General features: G+C 40.0%; 1 protein-coding gene across 4 annotated transcripts in view; it reads left to right on the forward strand.

Moving 5' to 3' along the window:
- The first annotated feature begins 359 nt into the window (after positions 1-359).
- CAPN6 (calpain 6) overlaps positions 360-12,376 on the forward strand; it is a 106,342-nt gene continuing 94,325 nt past the window's right edge. The window contains exons 1-2 of one of the 4 annotated variants that reach the window (XM_081963988.1): positions 360-749; positions 10,393-10,565. In XM_081963988.1, the coding sequence (XP_081820114.1) occupies positions 509-749; positions 10,393-10,565 (414 nt within the window). In that variant the 5' untranslated portion in view covers positions 360-508. Of the gene's footprint in view, positions 750-10,388; positions 10,566-12,376 lie in introns of all 4 variants that reach the window. The other 3 variants (XM_081963991.1, XM_081963989.1, XM_081963990.1) reach the window with 3 other exon arrangements.

The following is a 12,376-nucleotide window of genomic DNA, read 5'->3' on the forward strand; positions in this document are numbered from 1 at the left end:
GAGTAGAGTAGAGTAGAATAGCAGAGTTGGAAGGGACCTTGGAGGTCTTCTAGTCCAACCCCCTGCCTAGACAGGAAACCCTACACCACTTCAGACAAACCGTTGTCCAACATCTTCTTAAAGACTTCCAGTGTTGGAGCATTCACAACTTCTGGAAGCAAGCTGTTCCACTGATTAATTGTTCTGACTGTCAGGAAATTTCTCCTCACTTCTAAGTTGTTCTCTCCTTAATTAGTTTCCAGAACAGCCTGTCCCATTTTCACTCACGTTTCTTCATTAAAAACAAAACTCTTCTCCCTCCTTCATCCCTCATCAACTCTTCATCAGCACAGGATTCCAAGACAACTCAAGATGCCCTTCCTTCTAGTCTGTTTATTTCATTTTATTTATCTGTACTTGTTTCTGACAACAGGATGCTGGTGATAATTTTTTAAACAGATGTAGTACCCTAGAAACGAACCACTTAAATTCCTTTCTAGCTACTTTTTTTTCAAAAAAGATTCCCCACATGACTCAGAATTACATTTTGCAAGCTGAAGTTCAAGAGGAGAGAGAGAGAGAGAGAGAGAGAGAGAGAAAGAAACAGAAGTGGACAGAAGTTATTTTGACCTCCCCCTGTGATGAAGAGATCCTTGGTACAGTCCAAAGAGATTTCAGGTTAAGAAGTTTGTTCCAGGGATTTGCAATTCTTTGTGCATGTTTGCCAGGCGGAACAGGAACTCGATGGCTTAAAAGTCATTTTAATTCAGGTGAGTTAATAGTATTGATTTGTATCCCGTTAACTTCGTCGGGCTTCTTCCTTGAAAATGCAATATTTATTAAATTGAATCTTCTAACATATCAGCTGGGGCTACTAGCGCTAAAGGGCAAAAATCTAGATGAACAAGAGTTGGTGGCAATTATAACTTTTTTTAAAAAAATTAAGTTTGCTTACCCCAATTTATTTGAATTTTTTAAAAGTGCAGAAGGGGAGCTGAACTTGTTTAAAAGAGTGACCAAACACAATTAATCTCCAGGGTGGAAGACTGAAAATTCAGCTTTCGGGTAAAACCACGTTATTGTAGAATTAAGAGACTGGCTGTGAAGAGAGGATTATGCGTTGATTTTACTAGGGAATTGTTTACACAAAACTCTGTTTGCCTCTAAGGATAGAGAAAACAATGTAGCGAGGCTGGGAAGTGTTTGCAGAATATCATCTGTAGTCAGGCTACCAGCAGAGATATAACCTTTGTTTTGCTACTCTTAAAAAAAAACCTCCCTTACTAACACAAGAAGATTTGCACCCTAAAAGTTTCAAAGGACAATTCCATATTTTCTTCATACTTCTTCAACTGCAACAGCAACAACTTTTGAAGCACAGAAAGTATGGGAGGACGCATTTGCTGGTTTATCTGTGTTTTCTCATAAGTAAATCTCATAATTATTGAGAGGAACTTCATACACCAGAAACTGCAATAAACAGTAGCTTTGTTTGTGCAATTGCACACATCGCTCTCCAGATACTGCTTTGTTTTCAGATGTATTGGTTTCATATTGTAAATTATCTGCTTGCTCCCCCCTTTTATAATGAAAAGTGACCTATAAATAAGAATTAACAAATGGAAGTTGATCTCGGCTGTTAGGAAATATCTAGGTCCATGCATTGCTCTAAGCCATAATATTGTTTTGGTTTAAGTCAGCATATTCTTGAAAAACAGCATCTATGATTTGCAAATTGTAGTTTGTGGCAGGGTTGGGTGACTCGTTGCCCCCAAAAGTAGAGTTTGCTGGGCACCAAAAAAAAATTGAATTCAGCACAAATTCATGACTTAAATTACATACAAACTCCTGAACGTTAATGGGACAATTTAGGTTCTTGCAGGTTGAGGAGAGAAACAAGTTAGGATAAGGTTAAAATGTTGTGCAGTTCCTGCTAATGATGATTTGTTCACAGATGTGTAGTTAAAGAAAGCATGGATTAGGGCAACATGACAATCTAGCAGTGAATAGGATTGTTGTGTTCATAAAAAGAGTGATTGTCACATCATGGTCAACTCCAAAAGAGATTCTTATGGTAGAATAAGTTCTGCAGGTGCAGAAATCCACTTCTTCTAATTCAGTGCCCCTCTAGGATGGAAATCAAAATGATCTATAATATCTTGCCTCCAATTGATTATACTGATTTGGGTTCATTACCAAATGGAAACAGGAGGGATAACTGAATGCAGAATGACAAGAGTTGGAAATGACCTTGGAGGTCTTCTAGTCCAACCTCCTGCCCAAACAGGAGATCCTCTATTATTCTGGACAAATGGCCTTCCAATCTCTTAAAAACTTCCACTCACAACTTCTGGAGACAAGTCATTACACAGATTAATTGTTCTCACCGGCAAGAAATTTCTCCTTAGTTCTAGGTTGCTTCTCTCCTTTGATTGGTTTCCATCTTCTTGTTCTGCCTTCCGGTGCTTTGGAGAATAGGTTGACTACCTCTTCTTTGGGGCAGCCCCTCAACTATTGGAACATAGCTCACCTGCAGGACAGGAGTAAAGAATCTGGCAAGAGCAAAAGGGGAGGTTTAAGCCTTTATGTGAACAAAAGCTGGTGTATCAATATAAAGACGGTAGACAGCCACTGCTCCATGGATCTGGAGTATAAGACTCTTAAATGTAGACCCATATATCTTCCATGGGTGGTTTTGATTACTGCAGTCTATATCTCACCTGATGCCAATACTACCATAGCTTTGGGATTCTTGTACAACATTGTTAGTAATCAGCAGAATAAGTATCCTGATGCTGTGCATATTATAGCGGGGGACTTTAATCAGGCTGATTTAAAAACAGTGCTCCCTAAACTCTATCAGCATGTTAAATGTGCTACTAGAGGAGCAAACATATTAGACAATGTATATAGGTAAAGGTTCCCCTGTGCTAGTCATTTCTGGCTCTAGGGGGCAGTGCTCATCTCCGTTTCTAAGCCGAAGAGTGAGCACTGTCCGAAGATGTCTCCATGATCATGTGGCCGGCATGACTAAACACCGAAGGCGCACGGAACACTGTTCCCTTCCCACCAAAGTGGTCCCTATTTTTCTACTTGCATTTTAATGTGCTTTCAAACTGCTAGGTTGGCAGAAGCTGGGACAAGTAACAGGAGCTCACTCTGTTATGCGGCGCTAGGGATTCGAACCACCAAACTGTCAATCTTCTGTTTGACAAGCGAGTGGAGCAAGTGGCCAGTTTTAAGTTTCTGGGTGTTATCATAAAAGAGGACCTGACCTGGGCCACTCACATTGCAGCACTGGTCAAAAAAGCCCAGCAGAGATTATAGTACCTGAGACCTCTCAAGAAACAACTGAATGGAAAACTGCTGGTGACCTTCTAACGCTGCACCATAGAGAGTATTTTAACTTACTGCACCTGTGTCTGGTTTGCCAGTTGCACAGTGGCAGATAGGACAGGGCTCCAGAGGGTCAACATCATTGCCTAGAGAGTCATTGGTTGCCCTCTCCCCTCTTTGGAAGAGCTTTATAGCTTCCTCTGCCTTAAGAAAGTTCAAAACATTCTTAAAGATCCATCTCATCCTGAGCACCCCCCCCCTTTTTTTGAACTATTACCATCTGGCAGATGGTACAGGACAATAAAAACGAGGACAAATAGGCTGAAAAACAGCTTCGATCCCAGGGCAGTAACTATATTGAATTCTACTGTATAATGCAACTCTAATGCAATAGTCGGTTTTTAATTCAATTGTATAGAATGAAGGATGTGTGTTTGTGATTTATTTTTATAGTTATAATGTACACTGAAGATGGCATTTAATTTTGTTGTACGAGGTGCAATGACAATAAAGTAAACTTAACTGCTATTATATCATCTCTTCTCACGAGACTAGACATAGCCAATTCCTGCAACTATTCTTCATGTCTTTAGCCTCCAGGCCACTCATCATCTTTGTTGTTGTTCTTTGTTCTTCTCTTTCTAAAGTCTCAACATCTTTTTGGATTATGGTGACTAAAACTGGATGTAGTATTCCAGTGCAATCTTACTAAGACTTTATAAAGTGGTACTACTTCGTGTGATCTTGATTCTATCCCTCTATTAATGCAGCCTAGGATTGCATTGGCTTTTTTGGTGGCTGCCTAACACGGCTGGCTCATATTTAAGTTGTTGTCTATACTAGGATTCCTTTCACAGTTACTGCTATTGAGCCAGGTTTCACCTAACCAGTACCTGTGCATTTGGTTTTTCTTGCCTAAGTGTGTAAGGCAAGAAAAACCTTACTTTTACTACTTCGTTTGTCTTACTGCATCCTGTGTTAAACTCTTCAAGACAAACACACGGGTTAAAATAAGCTAAAACTAAGAGGAGGAGAAGGAAACAGAGGAAAGAAAAAATGCTATTAAGAGTCCATCTTCTTTTCACAAAAGACATTTCACTAATTGATCAAGAATGCACACAATATCTTGAACCCATTCTTTAATCTCAGAAATGTAAATTTCTTTCCAAGTGAAACAGTCTCTATTTACTACAATTTTTGATCTTTGAACCAGATTTGGACTTGTTGGCTACCATATAGACCAAAAGTATTCTATGTTAAGACTGTATTTTGCCATTTGCCAAACATTTCCTTACCCTGTGAAGGTTATTTTCTTTTTACTCTATGTTATTCTCGGGATGCTTGAGACTCTAAAATTTCTTCTGGATGCCATCTGAGTTTAGTTTTCAATTCCCCCCAAAATGGCAAATGCCTACTACGTGCTTCCATCACTCCATAGCCCTTCCTATATCTGCTCCTTCTTCCCAATCTGAAATATTTTATGGATCTGCTCCTTCTATTGCTATTCATTTAAAGGTAGAAAGGTTAGAAAGGTCCTATAGAATCGGGTCCTTCTTAACTTTCAGGAAGATACATACTTTTAAGAGGAGAAGAGATGTTTTCAGGGTAAAACAGATGGGATTTTAGAAAGTAAGAAAGGGAAATAACTTGTCTACAACTATTGCAACTTTTCTAAATATAGAGGGAGTCAAGCTGTTAGACACTTATATAACAGAATAACAGAGTTGGAAGGGATCTTGGAGGTCTAGTCCAATTCCCTGCTGAAGCAGGAGACACCCTGTACCATTCTAGACAAATGACTGTCTCTTCTTAAAAGTCTCCAGTGATGGAGTATCCACAACTGATGGAGACAAGTCATTCGACTGGATAATTGTTCTTACTGATGGGAAATTTCTCCTTAGTTCTAGATTGGATATCTCTTTGATTAGTTTCCATCCATTTCTTTTTGTCTTGCCTTCAGGTGGTTTGGTAAATAGCCCTTCTTCTTTGTGGCAATCCCTTGGATACTGAAACACTTCTATCATGTCACCCCTAGTCCTTCTTTTCATTAAAGTCAACATACCCAATTCCTGAAACCATTCTTCATATGTTTTAGCTTCCAGGCCCCTTTATATTTTCTTTTAAGCTTCAGGAAATTGGACTAGTGAAGACTTTGTGCCAAAAGAATTAAGTTAGAATTTTCCAAAGCACCTGAAGGCCAGACAAGGAGTAATGGATGGAAACTGACCAAGGAGAGATTCAACCTGGAAATAAGGAGGAACTTTCTGACAGTGAGAACAATCAACCAATGGAACAACCATGCCCTCGGAAGTTGTGGGGGCTTCATCACTGGAGGCTTTCAAAACGAGATTGGACTGCCATTTGTCAAAAATGGTGTAAGGTTTCCTGCTTGAGCAGGGGGTTGGACTAGATGACCTATAAAGGTCATCTAGTCCAATTTCCAAGTATGTTAATCTGTTAAATCTGTTAATTCTGTTAGAATGTATTGTTTTACTTCCATTTAGTTGCGTCTGATTCTTGGAGACTGCCAGACAAATCCCTGCAGTTCCCTTGGCAAGTTTTTTAAAAAGTGGTTTGCCATTGCCTCCCTCCTAGGGTTGAGAGAAAGTGACTGGCCTAAGATCACCAGCTGGCTTTGTACCCAGTGCAGGACTAGAACTCACAGTCTCCTGGTTTCTAAACTGGTGCCTTAACCACTCCGGCAAACTGACTGAAGTATTATTGTATCGACCCTTAAAATTCTATCTCTGTAGATTGAAGAGAAATCTCCCTGGAACTTTTTAAATAGCCTCTTATGTATAAAATAAATTGGTAGTTTCGCCAAGGCAGGGTTTTTAATAATATGCCAATGAGTTTTATTGCCAGATAATAAGCTCCAAAATACTCAAGAGAACAATTTCGTTCCATTTTTTAAAATATTGATTTGGTTTGTGCCTGCTTTTATTCTCCACCCCATCTGGAGATGTGCGAATCACTAACAATTTTATCTGATTAATAACAGAAAAATAACCTTTGAGTTCTACATGACACTTTCCCTATGGGCTTAATTCGTGCAGAATTTTGTACCCACTTATGTTTGCAAATTCTCCAGGTGCATTAATATGCATCGGCTCCTAATTTACATATCTTTTATCATAAATTATCCTGGAGCCTATGGAACAACAAAAGATAGTCTTGCTTTCATTGTTCAAGGCTTATTTTTAAAATCCAGATTCCATTGATAGAATTCTTTTTTTTTTAATTCTCACTATTTACATGCAATTTTCAGTGGTAGCAATTCCTTTCCCAAACAATTTTTATGCATATTTATTTAGGGAAAGAGAAACCTTAGCACCCTTTATCTGAAACAAGCCTTTCTGCTATTGCAAAATTTGATGGAGTCGGTATGTCCAAACTCATTTCAGCTATTTATACCCTTACGACCAACCCACTCTGCAGCTGATGAACAGCTGAGACGCACTGACAAATGTCCAGATCAAATGTTCCCCTGGTGTAATATGCACAGCATAAATCAAAATCCATTTTTAATCCAGCTTCTATTCTATTGTAACCTAGAACTACGTCGCCTTCGGTCTGACCTAAGTGTAGTACACAAAATTATCTACTACAACTTCCTACCTGTCAATGACTACTTCAGCTTCAACCACAACAACACACAAGCACACAGTAGATACAAACTCAAGGTAAACTGCTCCAAACTCGATTGCAGAAAATACGACTTCAGCAACAGAGTGGTCAATGCCTGGAATGCTCTACCTGACTTTGTTGTTACTCAAACCCCCATAACTTTAACCTTAGACTGTCTACAGTCGATCTCACTCCATTCCTGAGAGGTCTGTAAGGGGCGTGCATAAGCGCACCAGCGTGCCTACCATCCCTATCCCACTTGTCCCCGTTTGTACCCATTTCCTGTGTTCTTATTCATGTTCTTATTCCTCTTATGTTGTACAGGAGTGACAAACTAAATAAACAAACTATTGTTGTACACGTTTTGTATTTCTATTGAGCTGGCTGGTGGATTTTTCTAATATTTTTCTTTTAAGCAGACATTCCATGAAAATCTTTTCTGCAAAGGAGTTTTGTGTAAATCGTACTTTATTGTACTCAGCTTCACAAGGAGTTTGCACACTGTGGAAATCATGTCCTGTGGTTGCAGTTTCATAAAGCTGTGTCTTGCATAGCAGCGGTTCAATCATAACAGCACTTACGTATTGCTATATAAAAGATTTCAAATGAACGCTCGTTTGGGAGTGGCTATGAACAAAAGTGCTGGATAACAAAACTGAGTGTAATCCAATATTTGAGGGACTAACAGAAATTGTTCTCCAAAGCACCAGAGAGCAGGACAGGAAACAATTGTTGGAAACTAATCAAGGAGAAAAGCAACTTGGAATTAAGGAGAAACCTCCTAACAGTGAGAACAATTAACCAGCGGAACAGCTTGCCCCTGAGAAGTTTGGAGGGGGGGCATCACTGGAGGTTTTTAAGAAAAGACTGGATAGCCATTTGTCTGGAATGGTGTAGGGTCTCCTGCTTGAGCAAGGGGTTGGACTAGAAGACCTCCCAGGTCCCTACTCTACTCCTACTCTATTCTACTCCACTCCACTCCTCTCCATTGATTATCATGTAGTCTAGACTGCTGTTTTGTGGTGAAATAGAAGGTGCTTTCCTATCATTATTGTGGAAATAAATGTGTTAATTTCTCGTTTTTGTATGTATCGTGTGTGTGTGTGTGTGTGTGTGTGTCATTTTATCCTTTGCTTTTTGTTGTTGTTCAGTCACTAAGTCCTGTCTGACTCTTGGTGACCCCATGGACTATAGCATACCATTCCCCCCTCCTCCACTGTCTCCCAGAATTTGCCCAAATTCATGTTCATTGCGTCGATGACACTATCTAAACCATCTCATCTTCTGCTGTCCCCCTTTTTATTTTGCCGTCAGTCTTTCCCAGCATCATTGTCTTCTCCAAGGAGTCCTCTCTTCTCCTTGAGCTTCAGCTTCAGAATCTGCTCTTCCCAAAAACAATCTGGCTTGATTTTTTTTAAGGATTGACTGATTTGATCTCCTTGCAGTCCAAGGGAGTCTTAAAAGTCTTCTCCAACACCATAATTCGAAAGCATCAGTTCTTTGGCGCTCAACCCCGCCCGCCCCCCCCCCCCCTTGTGGTCCAACTCTCTCAGCCATACATTACCACTGGGAAAAACAGAGCTTTGACTAGATGGACCTTTGTCGACATGGTGATGTCTGTGTTTTTCTCTTGGTTTGCCATAGCTTTCCTCCCAAGGATCATGTCATGGTTGCAGTCACCATCTTCAGTGATCTTGGGGCTCAAGAAAATAAAATCTGTCACTGCTTCCATTTCTTCCCCTTGTATTTCCCAGGAAGTGATGGGAGCGGATACCATGATCTTGCCTTAGATAGCAAGGTAGTTTTGGCCTCTCCTGCTGATCCATTTTGGAATTGGGAGGAAAGGTTGATTGTCCAAATTGTTTCTGTCTTTTATTAAAACATTCTCAGAGACGCCTCCCATCCTATTTACAATCTTGTTGAACTCTTGTCTTCTGGCAGAAGATACAGAACAATGAAAACTCGGACCACACGTCTTCTGAATAGCTTTTATCCCAGAGCTATAATTGCACTCAACAAAGAACTAAAGGGCCACCATCAGTGAGCTGTTGGACAGCACTGCTTGGTCTGTTGTGTGGATGCTTGGGTGGTTTAGGGGCGGAGAAGTTTTGGTGGGTGCGGGTGTGTTTGGGGATTGTCATGTTGGGCCTGGTTTCTGGGTGTTATGTGAATTTCATTGTATGGGTATATGGTGCATTCTATTCTATCCTTTCCTATCCTATCCTATTCTATATTCTATTCCATTCCATTCTTTAAAAAACCCAGCAACATGTTATCTACCAGAAAGGTTGAAGAGAGATGGAGGGATGGAGGGAAATGGGCAATTAAGAAATATGAGATAAATGATAGAGATAGAGATAGACAGAGATAGATAGACAGACAAACATGAGAGAGAAAGGGATGGATGGATGGATATAGTAGGAGAGAGGAGGAAATGGCATTAATTATTAGATTAGACTCAGGAAGCGCAAACTGCGCAAGGAGATGCTGATTCAGTTCTACAGAGGAATTATTGAGTCTGTCATCTGCACCTCCATAACTGTCTGGTTGGCTCTGCAACCCAACAAGACAGACGGAGACTTCAGAGGAGAATCAGAACTGCAGAAAAAGCAATTACTCCCAACCTGCCTTCCATTGAGGACCTGTACAATGCAGAGTCAAAAAGAGGGCCATGAAAATATTTACAGACCCCATCCTGGACATAAATTGTTTCAACTCCTACCCTCAAAATGACGCTATAGAGCACTGCACACCAAGACAACTAGACACAAGAACAGTTTTTTCCCGAATGCCATCACTCTGCTAAACAAATAATTCCCTCACCATGTCAAACCATTCACTAAGACTGCATTACTATTACTATTAGTCTTCTCATCGTTCCTATCACCCATCTCCTCCCACTTATGACAGCAGCAGTGTAACTTTGTTGCTTATATCCTTACGATTTATATTGATATTGATTGTTTCCTGATTGCTTATTTGTACCCTGTGACTATCGTTAAGTGTTGTACCTCATGATTCTTGAGGAATGTATCTTGTCTTTTTATGTACACTGAGAGCATCTGCACCAAAGACAAATTCCTTGTGTGTCCAATCACACTTGGCCAATAAAGAATTCTATTCTATTCTATTCTATTCTATTCTATTCTATTCTATTCTATTCTATTCTATTCTATTCTATGCTGTGCTATATGCACCAAATACAAATTCCTTGTGTGTCCAATCACACTTGGCCAATAAAGAATTCTATTCTTTAAAAAAAAAGATGTGCAGCTCTTCCTTAGTGTGTGGCCATCATCTGTGCTACACAAATAGTTGTCTGATACCATCCATCTGAGATTGATTGTAAAATGATTGTTCTTTGCCCCAGTCTATATGCTGCTAGTTGAGTCAAAGTGATTTTATGACAAGGCATTTCTACAAAGCAACATATCCATTTTCTCCAGACAGAGTCCATGGGTTCTACCTCAGCCAAGCCCTTTAAAAACCAGGAGTATGAAGCCCTCAAGCGACAGTGCCTTAAAGAGAAGAAACTGTTCGAAGACCCTGAATTTCCTGCTTCTGACGTTTCCCTCTTTTATCTGAACCCACCACTAGCAAATGTGGAGTGGAAACGCCCACAGGTATGTGAGATATCAGTCTAGTTGCCCCATTATTTCTAAATCTATTTTTTTTAAAGAACCTTGTTCTTGCTTATCTTTGCTAGGTGCCCAAGCTTTGTGCTGTCCCTTGCACACCTCGCCATCTTTAAACCCTAAATGTTTGAATCAGGTGAATGGTTTATCCTGTGGTAGGACGAACTTAGGAGTTGCTAAATAGCAGTACCAGTCCAAATCAAAATTCCAAAAAGGATTACTTACAGTTGTCTGGACATTTGCAGAAAATGTATCCAGTACATTGGTTCAGAATTCAAAACCCAAACAAGTCCAAGTTTTGTACAGTGGCACCTCAGTACTCAGTTGCTTTAAAACTTGTTGAATTTGACTAACTAATTCGGCTAACACATTTTGACACAAAAAAATTGTCTCGGTATTCATCATTTGTTTGGTGCTCGATGTGCAGGCTAAAACTTGTTAGTGTCAGCTACTTGGTAACTCACTACCCCTTCTGGCCGAAACAAGAAGGTCACACATTAGTCATGTGGTTTGTTTGGTACGTATCATTTTTAGTATTCGTCATGGCTCCCCAAATCAATTAACGATGAGTATTGATGTACCACTGCATAAGGTTCCATGGGCTAAAGGCAAAGAAGCAAAAACAGAGATCCAGGAGCCAAGATGGATTTGAAAGAGTCTCTAACTTTAGCTGTAGCTTTGGAACAGATATTTTGTCATCTCTCTGAAATTCAAATATGCTGGTGCTGCTTATATGGGCTGCCAATGAATCCTTTGCTTTCCTAGAGATATTTCACGAGATATATTTCCAGAAGTATTTCATGAGAAGAGTCCTCCACTCCTCTGCTCGCAACAGAATCCCTTAGGCCACCAGGTTTCAAATTTTGGGCTTAGACAACTGACAGTAGAACTATGCTGCCTTCGGTCTGACTTAAGCGTAGCACATAACATTATCTGCTACAATGTCCTACCTGTCAATAACTACTTCAGCTTCAACCACAACAATGCACGAGCACACAATGGGTACAAACTCAAGGTAGACCGCTCCAAACTCAATTGCAGAAAATACAACTTCAGCAACAGAGTGGTCAATGCCTGGAATGTTCTACCTGACTCTGTGCTTTCTTCCCCAAACCCCCAAAACTTTAACCTTGGACTGTCTTCTGTCGACCTCACCCCATTCCTGAGGTCTGTAAGGGACATGCATAAGTGCACCACCGTGCCTACCGTCCCTGTCCTAACCTTATTTGTACCCATTTCATGTATTCAAAATCATGTTTATACTTATATCTGTTATCTAATTCATGCTTGATGAAATAAATAAATAATAAAAAATAAATAAATAGATTAGTGGATACTAATTGTGACTTAACTCCCATGCTACAATCTGATTTAGCTGGAACCAAGGAGTTATCTTTCCTCAGGGAAGCACCTAATGAGTGATTATGACAGCCTCTGAGCTACCTTATTATTGATGTACATCTCCAGTGTTCACTCAGTGAGTTTGATGATCAGATGAGGCTCCTTGATCCCATTTCAGGATTCCAATCCCACTCTAGTATTTTAACAGTTCACTGATATAAAGACGAGAGGTTAGGCTCGCTTGTTCCTCTCCGCTTTCTCCAGATCAGAAGCAGAAACACATACTGGGATTTTAGTAATCCAGATGGGAAAGTGCCTGCTGCGTGCTTTGCTTTTCCAATTAAGACATAAAACTGAATGCAAAAGCTAGTGGGAAAGGCTGGTTCAGATCAGAAACAGAAATGCAATAAACACAGATATTTTTTTTTTAGATGGCATGTGTTATCCATCCCCACCAA

The sequence above is a fragment of the Natrix helvetica genome, assembly GCF_964273705.1.
Source record: "Natrix helvetica genome assembly, chromosome: 11".
Taxonomy (NCBI): Eukaryota; Metazoa; Chordata; class Lepidosauria; order Squamata; family Natricidae; genus Natrix; species Natrix helvetica.